We start from the raw sequence: 23911 nt of genomic DNA, 5'->3' as shown, positions 1-23911 counted from the left end.
ATTATTGAAAGGAAAGAGAGCAGCACATATTTACGTATTCATCTAAATGTCGCTCTCAGCAGCGCAGGGATGTTCGCTAACCGTATATTGCTGCAAAGAAATTTCAAACTTCTTTTTACCCCTAAACAAAGAACTATATATGTAATTATATATGTATACCTAATATTTATATATATGTGTACCACTTTTTACAACACATATTGTTCCAAAGAAGCTCTGCAAAGAATAGCGCCTTACAAACCCCACTGAGGAAGCCACAGGCGACAGTGTCAACCCCCTTACATGGTTAGGTGGGATGAGGTAGAAACCTTGCGAGAAACCAAGGAAGTCTTGCTGGTAGAGCTTGTTAAAAAGCCTGGTGGGGACACCAGCACACCAGCCTTCAATGCTGGAGACCAGTATCCAAACCAAAACATAGACCATAGGGTGTTTTCAGATAGAATGATTAGAAAAAAAAACAAGATTGGCTCAATAACAACACCCTTTCCATTACATTTACATTGTGTGTGCTTTATTACTGATTTAAAGGGATTGTTCATTCAAAAATTAAAATTCTGTTATCATTTACCCACCCTCATGTCATTCCAAATCCTTAAGACTTTCGTTCATCTTCGGAACACAAATGAAGATCTTTCTGATGAAATCTGAGTGATTTCTACGCAACTGATACTTTGACGCATGGGCGTCGGAACCATTGTATGTGGGTGGGACAAGACCCACCCACTTTTTAAGACCAATGATATTGGACCCACTCACTTTTACCGTCTCTAATTCAGCATTTGTCTAATCCCCCTCAGGTGATGCTACTCCACAAACCACCAACACATCATAAAAAATACCAAAAATAAAAATATTTTTTAAAACATCGCCAAGTAAAACGCTGCGTTTATATAGAACTGTCGGCGTAAGTCAAACGAGCGCGGAAAAGGTAGCTTCAGCTGAACAACAGTGAACTGTGGTCAGATGAGATGTTGTCAGGTTATGTCAGTAAAGCTCCAACCAACCGCTATAGCCTACTGTGCTCGAAGCGTGAACTCAAGAATTGCTCGCGCAAATGCGCCGGCGCGCGCTGCATATTAATTTATTATAGTTTAACTAAAGCGCTAAAGAAACTACAGGCATGCACCATCATTATTCTGAGGTAAATTAAGTCATGGAATTACCAAACATGCGATTAAAGCTGCCTCAAAACTGTGTGCATGTATGTATTTGTTGACATGGTTTTAAAGCTATTGTTATCCAATTTGTTGGCCTTAAAACATCTTAAAATGCATATATGTACACCAAGGTAATCAAAATTTTTATTTTTGAGTGAACTATTTCTTAAAGTTCTCGATAGTCATCAGCTGATCTTAATAAAATAACAGTTTGTCCTTTAGCAAGCACACAGTTAAAAAACATTGATCCAATGCAGAAGAGCTGTCGCACCATCTCTAATCCTGCTGTTGATCTTCTGCCAGTTCCACCAGGCAACCCAATCTTAGAGTCCCGCGAGGAAATCGTGAGTGAGGGGAATGAGACCGAGATAACCTGCACCGCCATGGGCAGCAAACCTGCTTCCACCATCAAATGGATGAAAGGAGACCAACCACTGCAAGGTCTGACTCAGATCCAAGAAAGATTGTGTAGATAAGTTTGCTGTGATTAGTGATGTCTCTGATCTGCACACAACACACCATGGTTTAGGATTCTGACTTCATATTGACTTTCACTTAAGTCTTCAGTTGGTATATCCAGTGAATTGACAAGAAGAGCTCAACACGTAGGACTCTAAAAGAGTTTTTTTTTTTTTTTTTTTGTGCTTTTCAGTCAAGCTTAAATAAGTAGCTTTGAATGAACTCCAACTGTTTACCTCCCACTCAGCAAATGCTGCCCACATATTAGTTCTCACTGGTTAAGGCAGTGCTGGCTGGCATAAAAGAGTGAATGTGCAGGCTGGTTAATGTGCTTATAAACAGCTTTTCTCCATTAGACAGCAGGGTGGGACTGTTGAATAACATTCAGATAGACTACCTGGGGAAACAGAGGCAAATATGGCAGATGATATGGTGCGCTTAAGCAGAATCTAAGTTTAATGTGTCAACTGTTTATGGATTACAAACATCACAGCTTCATTAACTGCAGTGAAAGGAGTCAGACAGTGGCCTAAGGCAAAAGATTCCATATGCTAAATAAATCAAATAATAGCTGGTACGCAGTTAGGATCACAGAAAACACACATTAAGGTAATAATGACTGGTTTCTAATTAAAAAGTGTTAATCTGAACCACACAAACTTTGGTGTCATTACATATTGCTTGAATCGTCATCGATTATAACGCTTTGGAGGATATTAATATTAGGTATAGAGCAGAATTTTGACTCATCTTAGAATTTATTTACCAATTATCATATATTGTTTGTGAATGTTTTGCCATAAATGTTGTATTTAATAATTAAATAATAGCTTGCTGTTACACCCACTCTGGTATACTAATTTAAATCATATCTTGTTTCTAAAAATATTTTTATGTAGTTGCAGTACAAACCCGATTCCAAAAAAGGTGGGACACTGTACAAATTGTGAATAAAAAAGGAATGCAATAATTTACAAATCTCATAAACTTATATTTTATTCACAATAGAATATAGATAACATATCAAATGTTGAGAGTGAGACATTTTGAAATGTCATGCCAAATATTGGCTCATTTTGGATTTCGTGAGAACTACACATTCCAAAAAAGTTGGGACAGGTAGCAATAAGAGGCCAGAAAAGTTAAAAGTACATATAAGGAACAGCTGGAGGACCAATTTGCAACTTATTAGGTCAATTGGCAAAAGAGCCTCTCAGAGTAGCAGTGTCTCTCAGAAGTCAAGATGGGCGGAGGATCACCAATTCCCCCAATGCTGCGGCGAAAAATAGTGGAGCAATATCAGAAAGGAGTTTCTCAGAGAAAAATTGCAAAGAGTTTGAAGTTATCATCATCTACAGTGCATAATATCATCCAAAGATTCAGAGAATCTGGAACGATCTCTGTGCGTAAGGGTCAAGGCCGGAAAACCATACTGGATGCCCGTGATCTTCGGGCCCTTAGACGGCACTGCATCACATACAGGAATGCTACTGTAATGGAAATCACAACATGGGCTCAGGAATACTTCCAGAAAACATTGTCAGTGAACACAATCCACCGTGCCATTCGCTGTTGCCAGCTAAAACTCTATAGGTCAAAAAAGAAGCCATATCTAAACATGATCCAGAAGCGCAGGCGTTTTCTCTGGGCCAAGTCTCATTTAAAATGGACTGTGGCAAAGTGTAAAACTGTTCTGTGGTCAGAAGAATCAAAATTTGAAGTTCTTTTTGGAAAACTGGGACGCCATGTCATCCGGACTAAAGAGGACAAGGACAACCCAAGTTGTTATCAGCGCTCAGTTCAGAAGCCTGCATCTCTGATGGTATGGGGTTGCATGAGTGCGTGTGGCATGGGCAGCTTACACATCTGGAAAGGCACCATCAATGCTGAAAGGTATATCCAAGTTCTAGAACAACATATGCTCCCATCCAGACGTCGTCTCTTTCAGGGAAGACCTTGCATTTTCCAACATGACAATGCCAGACCACATACTGCATCAATTACAACATAATGGCTGAGTAGAAGAAGGATCTGGGTACTGAAATGACCAGCCTGCAGTCCAGATCTTTCACCCATAGAAAACATTTGGCGCATCATAAAGAGGAAGATGCGACAAAGAAGACCTAAGACAGTTGAGCAACTAGAAGCCTGTATTAGACAAGAATGGGACAACATTCCTATTCCTAAACTTGAGCAACTTGTCTCCTCAGTCCCCAGACGTTTGCAGACTGTTATAAAATGAAGAGGGGATGCCACACAGTGGTAAACATGGCCTTGTCCCAACTTTTTTGAGATGTGTTGATGCCATGAAATTTAAAATCAACTATTTTTCCCTTAAAATGATACATTTTCTCAGTTTAAACATTTGATATGTCATCTATGTTGTATTCTGAATGAAGTATTGAAAATTTGTATGAACCAGTGTTATTTTATTATTATTTATATACTATCATAGTGTTTATAGTTTATATTTTAATTGAGTTTATATATATATATATTTTTTTTTTTTTTTCAACTTTCATTTTAATTTTAGTTTGTTTTAGTAATAATTTTGTGCTTTTGTCATTTGTATTAGTTTTTGATTTTTTTTTTTTATATTTCTATTTAACTTTAATTTTTTTCATTTTTTTTAAGTTAAACATTTATTTTAGTTAGTTGCCAAGGGAACATTTCTAATTTTAGTTTATGTTTTCATGTAATATTTACATTTCATTTACTTTCAGCTATATTTCAATTACCAAAAACATTTTGAAAGGGTCAGTTCACCCAAAAATGAAAATTCTGTCATCATTTACTCGCCCTCAGGTTGTTCCAAACCTGAATGAATTTCTTTCTTCTGCTGTACACAAAAGAAGATATTTAAATTTTTGGGTGAACTATTGCTTTAATATTTTTAGATTTAGTTAACAATAAAAAATATTGATACAAACAATATAATGATTGTAATCCTAATCAATACTTAAATTAAATAATATATAAAATAGCTAAAATAGTATGATGCATATATATTATTACTTATAATAAATCATTGATTGGTCCATTGATTAGTCTAAAGGCAGGAACACACGAAGCCGACGGTCGGCCGTCTGGCAGTTTTTGTTCATCGGCCGACTAAGTTTTCTCAGTGTGTTCCGCACTGTCGGAGTTGGTCCTCGTCGCCTTTTTTTCAGCCGATTCGAAATGTTGAATCGGCGTCGAAGCTCGTCATTCCGTCGGGCCATCTGATCATTCTGATTGGCTGTTCAGATACTGCCACCTGCTGGTTCGGAAAGGCATTTCATCTCACGCAGGCGCAGAACTGACATGTTACTTTGCCGTCGGCTGTCGAGCATTGGTTTGGTGTGTCAGGGCAACTGTGGACACAGACGCTGCCGACGTGAGCCAACCCCACAGTCTGCTTTCGTCGCCACTAGTTCGTCGGCATCGGCTTGGTGTTTTCCGGCATTCAGAGATCATATATAGCTTCCACACTTCGAGTGTTGAATTTACCATGGTAACCACAGTAAATGCAGTACAGTACAATTAAACTGCAACAGGGAACATGGTCCCAAGCTCTGCCATGAGGGGAACATCTTTTCCTATTATGGGGAAATAATGGTTATTATGAAAAAAAATAAATAAATCTTTTAGAAATTAGAAAATTAGTATGATCCTTGATGAAGAATCTTTGTGGACTCATTGACTGAAAGAAACTTATCATCATAGGCCTTAAAATGTCATTGACATACAGTGACTCTTGTATTTTTTGTAACAGTGTCTTAGTATGCGCTGACAGCAGAGAAGAGAGATGAGCTATAGGTCAGTGCCAAGCTGTAATTATTTCCCACTTCATTAGGTCCAAGTAAACTGTCATACTCTGTGCTGCAATTAGCTCAATGCCCTTGAGTTTAGAAATTGTCTTAGGATGAGGGCTAACACGATGGGCAGTAACCCCCGCAGACAGCTACTGACCTCTGGGCTGCTTCATATGAATTCATCATGGTCACATGTCCTGATCATCCTTCGTAATTATGAGCTTTTGCCATTGTTATAATTAATTTTTATTTCAGATTTAGTCATTTTAGTACTTAAACTTATTTCAGTTAGAATAACTGTTTTTCATCTAATATTAATCTTTGATTTCAGCTTCATTTCAAATACTGAAAATGAGCAGCAGTGTTGGGCTCTACAAATAGCTAAGCAATTAGTTTAACTACGTTTCTCAGTGGCAAGGGGCTAGCATCACCTCTTATCAGTATCAAAACTATATTTTTAAGTTGCAAGGCAGTGCTGTTACATTTTCCCTATCAATGTTTGAACAATCAAGGCATGTTTCAGACAGTTCGCTCACACACTGAATCGTTTGAAGCAGTTTCTCATTCATTAAAACGGTAAAATGGATTTTTTAAAACACAGAGAACAAAAAGAGTGCTAGATGAAGCAGAATATTTACAATCATTTGAAGCCAAACCTGCAAATGCATCCTATCATTTGCCAGCGATGAACAAGCACTTTATTAAGTTCAGCACCTGCATGTAGAGCATGTGAATGACTCAGTACTGCAGATAAAGACATTTAACCAACAACAAAAAAATACTGAAACAGGTGCACAAAAACACCAACAGTATCAAAAGTTACCTTGACATTTTTTAAAAGGATATTTTATGAGTTTAAATTAGCATTGTCTTACTTTTTTTCTACTAAACATATCAGATTATTACCATCTTTCTTTCGTCAGTCGAAAAGAAATGAAGGTTTTTGATGTAAACATTCCAGGATTTTTCTCCATATAGTGGACTTCAATGGCCTCCAGATGGTTGAAGGTCAAAATTATAGTTTCAGTGCAGCTTCAAAGGGCTTTAAACGATACCAGACGAGGAATAAGGGTCTTAACTAGCGAAACGATCTGCCATTTTTGAAAAAAATACAACTGTTGCTTTATATATAACTATGCTTTATAAACAAAATATCGCCTTGAACGTGCTTCAGCTTTCCATATTCTTCAAAACGCTTACGCTGTAAGTCCTACGCCTTCCCTATTTTACTTACGGAACGAACGCACCACCAGTTTAGTTTTTTTCCATAAGTAGAATAGGGAAGGCGTAGGACATACAGCGTAAGCGTTTTGAAGAATGCGGCAACCAGAAGTATGTTCAAGGCGATATTTTGTGTTTACAAAGCATAAATGACCAATCGTTTCGCTAGATAAGACCAAGTCCAACTTATATGCTGAATTTACGAATGACACCTATTTGATGAATCATGTATTTCCAAAGCACGATTTTCCCAAAGATTCTTTTCATAATAATAGAGGACATTTCACAAATGCCAATCAACAGGCAGTGGGCGGTGCTTGGCGCTAATTGGCTAATCCTTTTGGATGAATTGCTTAGGTCTGGCAAGGTGAACTGAACGTTCGATATGCATCGGCACTGTACGATATGCATCAATGTACCGTGAGAGAGAGATTCAAAAGCATAACGAGTCACATGCTCTCCAAACGCATAATGCGATCGGCCTGCACAGCGCCAATGCATCTCGAACAAGCCTTGGGAATGAATATGGCTGTAGGACTTGATCAAGTTAAAAATGCACTGCTGTCATTTGTAGATGAAGTAGAAGGGAATGTTTTGTTTGGTGATGCTCTGTTATCTGGATTAGACAACATAAGGGATCTGCTAGTGGCAAAAAGTGCATCAGAAGATCTAGAAATTGATGACTTGCCTACACATGGAGCACTTTACCAGCACTGAACGCAGAGTTTTTGAAGATGAGTAGTTACGTGACAGGCGTAATTTGCAGGTAGGACATGTGATGTCCCCACCACATTTTGCCAGGTTCGATATTGTCCCTACCACTTAATCTCACTGTACGTATATATACCTAATGCAAATGAAATATATCCAGTTAACATTCATTTGTGTTAAAAAGAGGCGATCTGGTGCAGGAATGTGTTGATTTTGATATCATGCTGAATGTTCGTTGCTGCTGTAATCAGTGGTGGAACACTCTATTTTGGTTCATGCACAGTCTTCACACAGACAAGCACGTGTGTCAATCTATCACTAATGCCGCTGCGGAGGGTCTATTCTTTCCAGTGAAATCACAAAACAAAATGCACACAAATGTGTCCCCACTCTTGATATACAATCATTGCTGAACATTTGATTTTAATGAGGAGAAAAAAACTTTATGAGGGTGGAGCATGGCGTTCTGTGACTAATGTCACCAACCACATGAAGATCGATTTGTCGTGTTCCGCTCTCCAACTTTAAACCAATTAGCACCAAGCACCGCCCACTGCCTTTTGATTGGCATTTGTGAAATGTCCTCTATAGAGTACTCCAGGGATGACATGTTTTTGTAGGCCAACCCGGAAGTTAGTGGTTCACGGGTTCCCTCGATTGAAAGCCTATGCATTTTTCCCATAGACTTTTGGAAAATCGCAGAAAATAAGGGTTATGACACTTACACGTTTTGTCTATCAAGATAATCTTTACAAGTGAACACAACATTTATAGATTTTGAAGCCTAAATAAAGTCGTCAGATATAAAAGGCTAACAGTAGGCTATAAACGGACTACTGCACACCATGGTCGCGGATCAACGTTGTCACCACCAAGCTTCCTCAAACTGTATTTAGAAAACAACTTTATTTATAAACATGCTCGCTGATTATGATCTGCGCTGTTATGAATACTTATCCACTTTTTCATGAGAAATGCTGTCCAAATGTCCCGTTTTTAATGATGACGTCTAAAGTCCCCGCCAAAGGAAGTAGTCCCTTTTAGCAACTTGTTAGCAACCGCCAATTTTAAGACACAGTAAAAGTTTAAAAAATCACAAGCGGGTTATAACTGGTGTGTTTTATGTCATAGATCAAAACGTGAAAGTATTTAGAGGCTTTGTTAACCACAGACCTTATTTCAGGCGATTTAGCAAAAACCCATTTAAAATACCCATAGACTTTACGGCGTTGGAACCGGAAGTCCTAAAATGCTAACTCGCTTCCGGGTTTTGCCTACAAAAATGCGTCATCCCTGTATGGAGGACCAAATTACTCAAAATGAAATAATTCAATAAATAATGAATTCAATAAAACAACAATTTAATGTAACAGTTTATTCTGAATTAATTAAATAATTAATTTAATTATTAATTCAATTATTAAATTAATCAAGAAATAAACGTATCTATTTATTTTGTAAAAAAAAAAAATAATAATCCATGAAAACAACATTTATTGTTTAATATATTTCAGAATATCCTCTTTCACACACTATTATTGTTTAAATATTTTTTTTTCATAATTAAATGTGCTTTTTCAAAAAGCTGTTTACATAACAATATGCTGCATTTATTATGACTGACACCTATTTGACGAATCATGTATTTCCAAAGCAGGATTTTCCCAAAGATTCTATTCATAATAATAGAGGACATTTCAAAATGCCAGTCAACAGGCAGTGGGCGGTGCTTGGCGCTAATTGGTTTAAAGTTGGATAGCAGACAGACACGACAAATCGATCTTCGTGTGGTTGGTAACATTAGTCGCCAGGTTCCACTCTCATAAAGTTTTTTTTTCTCATCATTAAAATCAAATGATCAGAAATGATTGCATATCAAGAGCGGAGACACATTTGTGTGCATTTTGTTTTGTGATTACACCGGAAAGAACAGACCCTCCGCAGCGGCATTAGCGATAGATTGACGCACTTGCTTGTCTGTGTGAAGACTGTGCACGAACCAAAATAGAACGTTCCGCTACTGATAACAGCGGCAACGGACACTCAGCATGATATCAAAATCAACACATCCATGTGCCAGATCGCCTCTTTTTAACAAAAATTAATGTCAACTGGATGTGTTTCATTTGAATTAGGTAGCCTATATTTACGTACAGTGAGATTTTAAAAAAAAAAAAAAAAAAAAAAAAAAGTGGTCAGTATCGATCCTGGCAAAATGTGGTGGGGACATCACATGTCCTACCTGCAAATTACGCCTGTCACACAACTACTCATCTACAAGAACTCTGCGTTCAGTGCTGGTAAAGTGTTCCATATGTAGGCTAGTCATCAATTTTTAGATCCTCTAAAGCACTTATTGCCACTAACAGATCCCTTACGTCGTCCAAGCACCGCCCACTGCCTGTTGATTGGCATTTGTGAAATGTCCTCTTTTATTATGAAAAGAATCTTTGGGAAAATCGTGCTTTGGAAATACATGATTTGTCAAATAGGCGTCATTCATAAATTCAGCATATAAAATTATTTTTTTCATAATTTTCACAATTTCATAATTTTATGAAAAACGGCTTTTTGAAAAAGCACATTCAATTATGAAAAAATAATTTAAACAATAATAGTGAAAGAAGATTTTGTGAAATGTTTTCATGGAATTTTACAAAATAAATAGATACATTTATTTATTGATTTAATTAATTAATAATTAAATTAAATAAATTATTTCAGAATAAATTGGTATATTTCATTGTTGTTTTACTGAATTCATGATTTATTTAATTATTTCATTTTGAGTAATTTGGTCCTCCATATCCCTGAGGCACTCTATTATTATGAAAAGAATCTTTGGGAAAATCGTGCTTTGGAAATACATGATTCATCAAAAATTCAGCATATTATTATGAAAAACAGCTTTTTGAAAAAGCGCATTTAATTATGAAAAAAAATGTTTAAACTCAATAATAGTGTGTGAAAGAGGATATTGTGAAATATATTAAACAATAAATGTTGTGTTTTCATGGAATTGTATAAAATAAATTGATACATTTATTTATTGATTTATTTAATAAGTGAATTAATTAATTATTTAATCATTTCAGAATAAACTGTTACATTAAATTATTGTTTTATTGAATTCATTATTTATTTAATTATTTCATTTTGAGTAATTTGGTTCTCCATAGTCATGCAACCCTGTGTTTTATGTCCTGTTATGATGTTTGGACATCACACACATGGCTCAGAATGCGCCCTACGCACGCTGTATTAAACATGACTGTTCAGTGTGCACTTATAAGACCTGCATCTCACAATAAATGAATGTGAAATTTGTCTGGAGGTGATGGTATCATTCTTCATGACCCTCCTCCCTCTCACTGTGACACTGTGTTATTATGAGCAGGCCGGGATGGAGGGAGCTCGCTTGTTATGGCTGACATGTCACTCTTGCGGCCGTTCCCAGGTGAGGCGACTGTCGAGGAGTTATACGACAGGATGTTCACTGTCACCAGCCGGCTCAGGCTCACCGTCTCTAAGGAGGACGATGGAGTGGCCGTCATCTGCATCATTGACCACCCAGCCGTGAAGGACTTCCAGGCCCAGAAATACCTGGAAGTGCAGTGTGAGTCATCTCAAGATAGAAAGAAAACTTTCAGCTGTAAAATAGCCTGCCCTTCCCACCTACATGTGGCGGTCAATTTGACTGATGTTGTTGTTAATGAACTTAAGACCTTTTGTTACACAATTAGACAGTTGATAAAGAAGTTAATGCCAGACATTTGCTTTACAAGAATAGTTCACTCAAAACTGAAAATGATTCACCCTCATGTCACATTTGGAATTTGTTTTTTACTGACATTGTAATGACTGAAAGAACCTTTTGTTACACAATTAGACCGTTTATAAGGAAATTAACAAGAGTGAAACCTAGAACACAATTTGTGCCCCAAAAATTATGATAAATACCAAAAAAAAAAAAAAAAAACACCATTAAAGTAGTCCATATAACTCATACATTATATTTTAAATCATATGATAGCTTTTTGCTGAAGAACACTCTGAAATTTGTTATTATTCACTGACAATCCTCATTTCTAGTAAGCTATAACCTGATCTCTGAGTTCAGATCAGTAACGAATCATTTTTCAGTGAGCCGATTCTTTTCATTGAATCATGAATCAGATTTCAACTCAGTGACTCAGTGATCTGGTCAGCGTTTACGGTTCACTGGAGGGGAAGATTATGTGAATAACAGATTAAATGTCTCCTAAAGATATTGTGTGAATTCATAAGAAGTGGAATATAGTGCATGAATCATATGGACTATTCTAATTTTTATGTGTCGGTTTTAGCTTTGGTCACTATGAATTGTATGAAAAAGATCCATTTTTATGTGTTCCACAGAAGAAATGAAGTAACATTGGTTTGGTCCGAAAGAAATCAAGTGAGTAAATAAAAACGGAAAATTAATTTTGGGGTGAACTGTGCCTTTTAACCCGGGCGAGGTCAAGGCATTTGCTTTAATTAAAACAGACCTTGTCTTGTTATGCGTAAGCATGAAATTCTGTCCGCCAAATAATGCATTGATTAAGAGGGTTTGCTGCACGCTTTTTTTGTGGCACGGGAAGTCCTGGAAAGGTTAACCTACCCTTTTGTAATCTTGGCAGAATATTAATTTATTCAGATAGCTGACTGCTCAGGGTGACCTTTGAGAAGAAAAGGCAGGAGGGATCAGCTCAACTGTAACAGCTTGACATTTTGACTAACATAGATAAAAGAGAAAAAGAAAAAAAAACATTTTACAGTACTGTTAAATTGACTGTTTAAATTCATAGGAGTGTCATCCTTCCTCACGCGCTTTACGCAGGCTATAAAAATCTCGTACTGTCATGTTCGCACTCTTTTAGGCTCACCGGGTTGACTTAATATAGTGTAACGTGAACAGTGAAGCCCAGAATAGCAGCTAAGATCTGCTGCCTTCATTATTCAGGTCTTTGTATTAAGCATGAATACATAATACACATAAATGTATAAGTGTGAGTGCAAAAATGATGTCCAAACCTGCTGGGGATGTTTTCTAATCAGACTGAGAGGCAGGTATGTGGCTTTAGAATGATAATTAGATAGATACAATAGGTTCAATGGTACCAAGCTGAATCAATGTACTGCAATGCAACTGAAAATGAGTGTGTTTGTGTCTTTGTGTTCATTGCACAGATAAACCAGAAGTGAAGATTATAGTGGAATTCCCAGAGGGTTTGACCAGAGAAGGAGAAAATCTTGAGCTGACATGCAAAGCTAAAGGAAAACCGCAGTGAGTCCAACACAGGGCCCTCGGGCCACTTTACTCATTTCGTATGAATTTGTTTGGTTGCTTTATCATGCAGATAATAATAGATGATAAAAAGAATAACTTGGATATATAGACAGGTATGCAAATAGGTATGTGGTTTGGTAGTGATATTTTGTATTTATAAAATACTGTTTCTGATAGATAGATAGATAGATAGATAGATAGATAGATAGATAGATAGATAGATAGATAGATAGATAGATAGATAGATAGATAGATAGATAGATAGATAGATAGATAGATAGATAGATAGATAGATAGATAGATAGATTGATTGATTGATTGATTGATTGATTGATTGATTGATTGATATGTTCCTGGATCAACATTGTTGTTGATCCTTGAATAACATTATAATCAACCAATCAGATTTGAGGGACATCCAGGGTAAGATGCCTCTACATCAGGGTTATTCACATATCATTTCCCTTATGGGTAGGGTTATGTTTAGGGGTAGGGATATGGTTATAACTAAATTTTCAGACAGGAATGTTGTTTCAGGATCAACAAAATATTTGAAAGTGAAATGTGAAGGCCAATATGGTTACCCATACTCGGAATTTGTCCTCTGCATTTAACCCATCCAGTCAGTGCACACGCATTAGGAGTAGTGAACACACACACACTACAAACAGTGGACAGTTGGGGTTAGATGCCTTGCTCAATGGCACCTCAGTCATTTCCTGCTGGGATTGAGACTAGAACGCACAACCTTGGGGTTACCAGTCGACTCTCTAACCATTAGGCCACGACTGCCCTTCTCTGTCTAACTCGGCAAAATCAGGACATGCAACAGATACGATAGATAGATAGATAGATAGATAGATAGATAGATAGATAGACAGACGGATGGATAGATGGATAGATGGATAGACAGATAGATAGATAGACAGACAGATAGATAGATAGATAGATAGATAGATAGATAGATAGATAGATAGATAGATAGATAGATAGATAGATAGATAGACAGAGACAGATAGATGGATAGACAGATAGATAGACAGACAAACAGATAGATAGATAGATAGACAGACAGACAGACGGATAGACAGACAGACAGACGGATGGATAAATAGATAGATAGATAGATAGATAGATAGATAGACAGACAGACAGACAGATGGATAGATAGATAGATAGATAGATAGATAGATAGATAGATAGATAGATAGATAGATAGATAGATAGATAGATAGATAGATAGATAGATAGATAGACGGACGGACGGACAGATAGATAGATAGATAGATAGATAGATAGATAGATAGATAGATAGATAGATAGATAGATAGATGGACGGACGGACGGACGGACGGATAGATAGATAGATAGATAGATAGATAGATAGATAGATAGATAGATAGATAGATAGACAGACAGACAGACAGACAGATAGATAGACAGACAGACAGACAGACGGATAGATAGACAGACAGACAGATGGATAGATAGATAGATAGATACAGTAGATAGATAGACAGACAGACAGACAGACAGACGGATAGATAGACAGATAGATAGACAGACAGACAGACAGACGGATAGATAGATAGATAGATAGATAGATAGATAGATAGATAGATAGATAGATAGATAGATAGACAGACAGACAGACAGACAGACAGACAGACAGACAGATAGATAGACAGACAGACGGATAGATAGATAGATAGATAGATAGATAGATAGACAGACAGATAGACAGACAGACAGACAGACAGACAGACAGACAGATAGATAGATAGATAGATAGATAGATAGATAGATAGATAGATAGATAGATAGATAGATAGATAGATAGATAGATAGATAGATCGTTTCTAAAATCTATCACTTCTTATAGAAGGATAGCTTTGATAGCATCATGTGCGTTTGTTTGCACAGGTGGCGATTTTACAGCAGTGCTAACGTTGTCCTGAATAAAGCGCATTATCCTCTCTGCCTCTGTCTGAGCATTTTCACACAGAGCACTAAATGATTACTCTGATGTTTTACAGGCCTCATCAAATTAACTGGCTCAAAGTGGATGATGATTTCCCCTCCCACGCCGTGATTACTGGCTCTGATCTCTTCATCGAAAACCTTAACAAGTCCTACAACGGAACATACCGCTGTGTGGCATCTAACTTAGTGGGAGAAGCCTATGATGATTACATCCTTTATGTATATGGTATGTACTTGAACTTAATCTGCATCAGTAAACAACAATCCATGAGAGCAGAGTTTCCCAGACAGTTCACTTTATAGTCTAAGACAAAATGACACAGTTAATGGTTAGTTTTTAATATGAGTCTAGGTCTTGGCTTAATCTGTGTCTGGACAAGAAGCCCTTGATGTCTGCACGTAATGTTGTGTTGTATCTTAAGTGTTTCAAGTTAAGTTCCACATATATTTCCTGGTTCAAAGCTACAGCTCTGTATTTAACTCAGTTGTTTGATGTTTTGCGTAAGACAGAACTGTTTAACCCTTTATTGCACAATGTTGTCTCTGGGTTTTCTTCACTTGATGCAAATAAAATGGATAATAATGAATGGATGATTTAGGATAAACCAGTATGTTACAACCGGCTCTTAATTGGAACATGAACAAGAGGCAACACGGACGGGCAAGTAGAGAAAAGGAATAATTTATTTAACATTTAACAAAAATATTCAAACAATCAGTAGTCAGTATGTGAACGTCAGTAATGAAGAGTGCATGGAAGAGGACTGTAAGCTTAAGGTCTGCATGGATGTTAACACAAAATCAACAAAACAATCCGAGTCGCTCGGCCAGGTGCTGTCGCATCGTAACGCGCGCCCTCCAATCCACCGTGCTGAAATTCTTATAGCCCCAATAATGAGCCTCAGGTGGAAAAAACCACACCCCCAGGAACATCATACCTACAAACCAAACAAAACAAGAAAAACACAGGCCCAGCACCGACTGGGCCCTAACACAGTAAAAAGCTTTTTTTTTTGTCATAATGCACCCATGTAGAGGACATACGTTTTTGCTCTAGAATACTGCCTTCAATAAAGCATTTTTATTGATTTTATCCATCAAAAATATGATTCATATTTCTTAGTGAGTAGGCTTTATTTTAAAACATTTAGAGCTAGATAAATTATTTGTATGTTTTGAGGAATTGCTTGAATATGTTTGTTGCCCTGAAGCAACACTGTGCGACAGTGGAATGCATATGAATGTAGTGAATATGGATCCACTATATTGCAGTTATTATTTTAGGGTGTTTTTGTTTTATGGAAGTTTCAACCTTTTTAGCATTTAAATAAAATTTTAAAAAATATATTTTAATAAAATGATTTCATAGTTTTGTCATTCACAGTTTTTAACATTTTTTGGACCGCAACATCAGTAAAAAAAATAAAAATAAAATGTCGCTCAAAAATATTTAAATGAGTAAAAACCTGTCTTTGAATAATTTATTTGAAGTGTTGCAAAGCTCACCTAAAAAGAAGCCATCCCGTCCTAAAATTGTTTTTGATTTTACTAATTAGGTCCATTTTAAGCAAGACAAGTGAATCAAACATGTCTTTTTCAACATTGTTTTCATAATGCATGCAATAGAGGGTTAATACGCTTTGAGTTTTTCATAGTACTAGTCTTATTAACACAGGAAGTGCATTGTGTTTAGCACATGTTTAATCCTTAACAAGGGCTGACAGCTGGATTTTTCAAAGCCCAGGCAATAATTGCTATGACAGTGGCACTTGAAGCCTGGGATTTAACAAAGCTTTGCTTTGCTATAGAAGAATTGAAGTGTTGTTATTGTTTAAAGCAGGTTGTGTTCGGGGCCGCTAACAGTCCGCCAGCTGCAGCTATTACAGGCTGTCTTGTTGAGCTAAAGACATTAGCCTGAAGAGATGGAAGAGGGTGGCTCGTCATTGAGGTGTTTGCCGCCGCAGTTATTGGCCTCTGATAATGCTGATATCAGAGGCAGGTGTTTGGGAATGATGTCATCAGCGTCCCATCTGCAGATGGGAGAGTTTGCTCGCATCTCATGCCTGGAAGCGGTTCCAGTTCCAGCTCAGCTCGGTGTCTGTCGCCTGTACCTGAGCGAGCACCACCTGCTGATTACACTACTTCCTCTCTTTTTACAGGCTCGAGGAGTTTGGTTCTATTTGCGCCGCGTAGGCGTCTCAGAAAAGAGGAGATTTTTGCTGTCTGGCTTCATATAAGTGGCAGTTTTTAGTTATAATCTCCCCAGTATTGTGTAATATGTGAGTAAGGACTTTGCAAATTATGTTCAGCCATAAAAAACCTTATTATAATGGAAATTATTTGCATGTGTAGTGTTACCCTGAGAGTTTCTTTATTCTCTTTAGTACAGCCCAAATCGCTTACGCTTTGCAGTAAATAAAATCATTGTCTTGTGGTGCATTTCTAAATCAATTTATGCTGCAATTGTTGAGCATGCCCTACCTCAGAGGACTTCAACAAGTGGAAAGACCTCTCGTTGCTTGATAATCCTGGGCACACTATACTTCTACAGCCTGTCAGAGTTACTTTTAATGCTTCTCCTAAGGGGATGGCAGCTTTGCTTTTGCTACAGAGCATTTCCTTTTACTGCCACAGTAAAGCAGTGATTTGTGTTGAGCAAATGCTTCCGGCTCCTTTCGCATTGTTTTGTTGTTCGCTTGTTTTGAACAGGTTGTAGCATATGCTCATTTCCTAAAATCACAGATAGTGTGTTGTGTAATACTAGAGAAACACTAGGCATGCCAGGACAATGGCAGCAGTGTAAGGTTTTCTCCATTTACACCATTTCTGCATTCATGGCCTTCACCAAAGGGACATTTCTGATGTAGGATCAAATGTTTTTGAAGGCTAATGTGAATTAGCAAAGGGACCGATACATGTCGCAACCTGATAAGCCTGTAGCGTAGATGCTGAGAGTGAAAACCCATCCCGTGTTACCGATGCCTCTGGCACGTATATTAATTTGCTTGAAAAAAGACATTCACTTTATTTGTTTTCAAACTCGGAATTGGAATTGGATGGAAACAACGGAAGTCATACTAATAATTATATAAAAAAAAATAGGCAGGGTATTATTTCTGTCTGATATGAAATGAAATATATTTTATGGATTTACTGAATGTTTTAGAAAACCCGTTCTCAAATGCAAAACTTAAAAAAACAATTTAAAAAGTTAGACCGTTTCATTAAAATAAATATCTAAATGCATATACAGCAAATACTTTAATATAAATGCACAAACGTTGTTCTAAAAGATGTTTTTGAAAAAAAAGTCTTTTGCTCACCAAGGCTGTATTTATTTAATAAAAAATATAGTAAAACAGTAATATTGTGAAATATTATTACAGTTTAAAAGAACTGTTTTCTATTTGAATATATTTTAAAATGTAATTGAATCCTGTGATGCAAAGCTGAATTTTCAGCATCAGTCTTCAGTGTCACATGATCCTTCAGAAATCAGACTAATATGCTGATTTGGTAAAATTTCGTAATATTATCAATGTTGACAACAGTTGTGCTGCTTAATATTTGTGTAGAAAACACAATTTCTACCTGATCTGACCTTTTAAAAATAAGTTTGATTGGTGTAACCAGGTTGATTCAGTCAAATTTACACGATTAAAAAAACGCTAATTTAGATGTTAGCACTTTTTTAGGTTACCTGACAAATCTAATATTACAGTCAGTGCACAGTATAGGCTTTGTTTGATTTGTAACGATATTATCTTTGAACTTTAAAATAACACGCCTTATCACATTTTTCTATTTTCTGCTACTACACTTTATATCCCTTTGTTCCTGTTTCTAGTCCAAATTCAGACAAAGGGAAATCATATTGGGCTGCAAATCTAGTTTTAAAGCTTTTTGATATACAGCTAAAGTCAACTCCAGTTCAAGAAAAAGACGGAAGTAATATCTTCTCTTTGGTAAATGTGATGTAACTGCACCGCTCCAGGGGATGTCTATGCCATGACTTTATAAGTATTTTTCGGGGTGAAGTGCTACAGGGTTAAAATCCAACTTGATCCCGGTTCTAGTGGTGGTGGGTGGCTCAGACCAAGACCAAGGCTTAAGTCCTTCCAGAACCATTTTTATTAGCTATTGTGCCCTTGAGCAAGACACTTAACCTCCTTTCACTACATGTTCACCCTTTGGCTGCCCAGCATCTCTTTTTTGTGATATGAGAGCACAGATATACAGTAAAAAGAAGCGTGCGTCTTAGGTAAACAAGAAGAAAGTTGAAAGAAACTAAAAGCAAAGTTCCCTGCACATTCCAAACTAAATGGAACTTTAAACTTTTATGAACATTGCCGAATATTCCTCTACGGAGACCTAGCAGTACCTTCTGCCAGTACTATAACACTAAAGATCAATTGTCCCAGTTCTTTAAACTAGGTCACTTACGTAGGTTTTTTTGGATGTACTTTTACTTGGAAGAGGACATAGAGTAGTCTTATTCTATAGCAAGTACTTTTTCCAGTAAATTTGGTCTTTTTCCTTCAGACTAGTTGTAAAGATTTTCCAGATAGGTGATTTTGCCCACAGGATTGGTCCACTGACAGCAAAACCTGCTGATCAGGTACTTCTTTAATGCACTTCATGTACGTGTATCAGCGTTTATCATTTATCATTATAATGAAGTTGTTTGAATTGTCTGGAGATTTGGAAGTTGGGAATATGTGACACTTAAGGAATCGGCACGTCATATTGGATGCTCAAGGTCTGCAGCCTTGACATTGAATTCAAGCGCAATCCTTTTGTATCATTCTGTATTTATTTTTGCCGTATTATCCATATGTCCCCTGAGTTACATTTCGTCTTTGATGTAAATGTAGTTTGAATCTTGCAAATCCATCAGTGACTCATTACTCTTCATTAACAGAAAACAATATGCAAAGTGAAAGTATTTATAAAGCTGTAGAGGTTTGAATGTGTTAATAAGAGCTTTTAATTACATCTGAGGCTTCTTATGTTGACCTAAAGCATGCTAAAATACAACGAAAATAGCTAAATACATGTTGGTGCTCACAGGAGAATTGATTTCCCCAACTAATCATGGAATCCAGCTTAATTAGTGTGTGTCTATTAACACCCATGTCTGCATTTTTTAAGTATAGCATTCACAGTGGAATATTGCTTGCAGGTGTAGTTCAGCCAGTGCATTTAATTTGTTGCTGGAGCTAATCAATCTAGTCCAGCTAATTGCATGTTTTCTTTTTAGTCTGTCTCTATTTTTAAATTGTGCTGTTCAATTGTTTTGAATTGCCAGTGAGTGGATTATGATAAGTAATGCTTTATATGATTCAAATAAGAAGGGTATGTTCCTGGATCAACATCAACTAATCATTGACCTATTATTTATGATTTTGGACTGTGGTTCATTTATTAATAGGAATTATATTAGAATTATAAAAGATATTATATTATATTATATTCACATATCCTAAATGAATCAAAATTTGTGATGACACTTATGAAAACAGCCATTCGGTTCATCCCTGAATGAATCAGTTTTCTTGAACAAATCGGTTGAGTGAATGATTCAGTGACTCACTCATTAAGTCATTTATTTGGCATCCCTGGCGTCAATCTGTTTGAACGAATTCGTTGAATGAATGATTCTATGACTTGATAAAACAAAGTCTTGTTTGCCACCTACTAGCAAATGAATGTTGCCTGCAGAAAGAGTTGTTATTATTATAGACGTCCTTAGAGTAAATCTAAATCCTAAATATTAGTATAATATTAATGTAATAATATACATTTTATTCATTGTTTATTGATTGCATTCATTTAATCTCATTTATGACCATATATCGTTTACATTACAGCTATATTCATGTTCATAACAACATAAAATTCAGGCTATCGTATGGTGTTTTTCTTTTTGAATTTGCCATACACATCTGACAGACTTTAATATGTGTGTATTTAAACCTTTAAACCTGCACTTTATGTGTTTCCACCTACATCTAGGTTGGCAGTGCTGTTATTTACCACTCTTTTTAACCAACGTCTCTCCCAGTGGGAATTGTGTGTGTTTCAATTACAGTCACTTGATGTTCTGTGCGAAGGCCTGTTGGGAGAGAATAAGTATCGACACAGACCATGTCCAGCATTAACCTCCATATTCAGGCTCCTTTGGGAGATGTTCGCTCAGCCAAACCCATGTAACATCCACTCTTGTTAAAACACAAATGTAGACTCGGAGTCACGGCGTGCCACATACAATCTTATCTGTTTTTCCTTGACTGTCTCTCACTCTGAATGACTAGAGCTACTCTGTTATGTTTGATACGAAGCCAAAGTTTCTGTCAAGACTGCTAATACACAGTATAAACGCTGTGTACTGTATATTTGACAGTGTTAGACAGCCTTTCAACCGCTTTAATTTCTGCAGTGACAGCATAATACATTTGACATTGAGAATAGCACTGATACACCACATAAAGGGAGCCATTGTGTATGTTTAAGGCTTTTCATACATTAGCATATAATTTATCATGCAATCGAGGGATTTCATTTTCCTGGGTCAGGGACCACAAGTAGAACTGTTTAACATTTTGTAAGTAATAGTAATAGTTGCTATATGAATCTTTTTTTTTTCTGCCTTAAAATGTTTTTGTGTAAAAAAAAAAAAAAAAGGACACCAAACTTATTAGGATGGTTTCAAACCTCAAAAAGATCACATTAAACAAATATTTAATGTAAAATATTTAAAATAAGATCTGACGGCCTGGAGCTCTCTTAAAACTCTTAAAACAAACATTCCATAACACAATAAGAGTAGTATTTGTAAAATTATAGTGGGTTTGCTCCTTCGTCATTGACACTCGCTATGAGAAATGCTTCCAGAATAGATCTGGCAGAAATAAGCAGAGTGATACAAATTGTGAAATGGTTTCCATGTGATATTGGTAGAATATCGCATGGCTTGAAAAGGCTCTCAGCCAATCGGATTTGAGATCCAGAACTAACTGTTGTATATACACCGATCAGGCATAACATTATGACCACTGACAGGTAACACTGATTATCTCTTCATCACGGCACCTGTCTTCATGATTATCTCTTCATCACTGCACCTGTTAGTGGGTGGGATATATTAGCAAGTGGAATATTTAGCAGCAAGTGAACATTTTGTCCTCAAAGTTGATGTGTTTGAAGCAGGAAAAATGGGCAAGCATAAGGATTTGAGTGAGTTTGACAAGGGCCAAATTGTGATGACTAGACGACTGGGTCAGAGCATCTCCAAAACTACAGCTCTTGTGGGGTGTTCCCGGTCTGCAGTGGTTGGTATCTATCAAAAGTTGTCCAAGGAAGGAACAGTGGTGAACCGGCGACAGGGTCATGGGTGGACAAGGCTCATTGGTGCACGTGGGGAGCGAAGGCTGGCCTGTGTGGTCCGATCCAACAGACGAGCTACTGTAGCTCAAATTGCTCAAGAAGTTAATGCTGGTTCTGATAGAAAGGTGTCAGAATACACAGTGCATCGCAGTTTGTTGCATATGGGGCTGCATAGCCGCAGACCAGTCAGGGTGCCCATGCTGACCCCTGTCCACCGCCGAAAGCGATAACAGTGGGCACGTGAGCATCAGAACTGGACCACGGAGCAATGGATAAAGGTGGCCTGGTCTGATGAATCACGTTTTCTCTTACATCACATGAATGGCCGGGTGCGTGTGCGTCACTTACCTGGGGAACACATGGCACCAGGATGCACTATGGGAAGAAGGCGAGCCGGCGGAGGCAGTGTGATGCTTTGGGCAATGTTCTGCTGGGAAACCTTGGGTCCTGCCATTCATGTGGATGTTACTTTGACAAATGGTTCAGGAATGGTTTGAGGAGTACAACAATGAGTTTGAGGTGTTGACTTGGCCTCCAAATTCCCCAGATCTCAATCCAATCGAGCATCTGTGGGATGTTCTGAACAAACAAGTCTGATCCATGGAGGCCCCACCTCACAACTTACAGGACTTAAAGGATCTACTGCTAACATCTTGGTGTCAGATACCACAGCACACCTTCAGGAGTCTAGTAGAGTCCATGCCTCGATGGGTCAGGGCTGTTTTGGCAGCAAAAGGGGGACTAAGAAAATATTAGGAAGGTGGTCTTAATGTTATGCCTAAACAGTGTATATACTGTACCAGATCAGGCAGGTCCTGTAAGTCACACCAAGAATTTACTGGTGATGTAAAAATGTGTCAGTTCCAGTTTATGCATTCAATAAAGATTATTGTCAATAAGAATCACAATAATTGCAGTGGTATCTTGGTGTGATCTTTTCCCCATAAATAACACAAAAGAAAGGCAGGTCTGCCTGACTCATGCCGGCTCAGCTCAAATCTGTACCATAACCCAGAGATTCAACACATTCAGCATTGCTAAGAGACTATGGAACAGAGCCAGTGGATTTTATGAGGACACGTCTCACAAAGTGTTGTCAGGGCAATCCCGCTTGCGATAAGTACTCGTATCGTCCATTTTCTCACCGCGTGATTGGAATTTCATATTTCCGTCCTTCACATACAAATGGAAATATTGCACGTCCAAACACATTCGCATCTCACCGCTCATAACGTCGAGCCAGGAGTCACCCAGCCTGCAAATTGCCCATGGAAAATTCTTGTTTGCTTGACTATTATGCATGCCACATCCTATTCAGACCTTTGTGTTAGCCGTATCCCCTGCATGCACAATTTCAGCCACGGGACTATGACATTTCCAAAACCCGTCTGCGATCGGTCACGGTGCGCACAATCCCTGAAATATTTTCATCAGGCGAAGCGTCTCCCAGCATCTACATTCAGAGACATTATCCTGTCCTTGATGTTTTATCATTAGTTGGGAAGTGTTTGGGCTCCTACTGAGATCTTTTGATGGAGCACAGACAATAAAGTGATGGAGACAGCCAGCCAATTTTGCCTGCTGCGACTGTTCCCCAGCAAGGCGCCTGAGTATCTGTGCTAAAAAGTGGAATGATAGTCACATTGCACAGCCACAGTACAATAGCTCGGACGCATTTGCCAGCGGCCCATTATTCCGCTGATTGTGCGAAGGCTGTATCCAATATGACTGTGTGTTTATTAATAAATGATTCTCGTAATGTAATTTTCTCTTTCTCCCGTTTTCGTACTCGCCGCATGATTGGAAATCTGTCTGAAAGATTTGAATCATGTTGAGTGCTTTTTGTAGGGCGTAGAACCGCTGGGCCGCTTTGGTTCACACTGCACGTA

The 23911-nt window shown here is 37.5% G+C and overlaps 1 protein-coding gene across 3 annotated transcripts in view; it reads left to right on the top strand.

Annotated features, from left to right (window-relative positions):
* cadm1b (cell adhesion molecule 1b) overlaps positions 1–23911 on the top strand; it is a 231828-nt gene that overhangs the window by 164013 nt on the left and 43904 nt on the right. For all 3 annotated transcript variants that reach the window (XM_048161902.1, XM_048161903.1, XM_048161901.1), the window contains 4 exons: positions 1461–1598; positions 10800–10958; positions 12554–12650; positions 14690–14862. In XM_048161902.1, the coding sequence (XP_048017859.1) occupies positions 1461–1598; positions 10800–10958; positions 12554–12650; positions 14690–14862 (567 nt within the window). The remainder of the gene's footprint in view (positions 1–1460; positions 1599–10799; positions 10959–12553; positions 12651–14689; positions 14863–23911) is intronic.

The sequence above is a fragment of the Megalobrama amblycephala genome, linkage group LG16 (genome assembly GCF_018812025.1).
Source record: "Megalobrama amblycephala isolate DHTTF-2021 linkage group LG16, ASM1881202v1, whole genome shotgun sequence".
Lineage (NCBI taxonomy): Eukaryota > Metazoa > Chordata > Actinopteri > Cypriniformes > Xenocyprididae > Megalobrama > Megalobrama amblycephala.
This window is presented reverse-complemented; position numbering and strand designations above follow the sequence as displayed.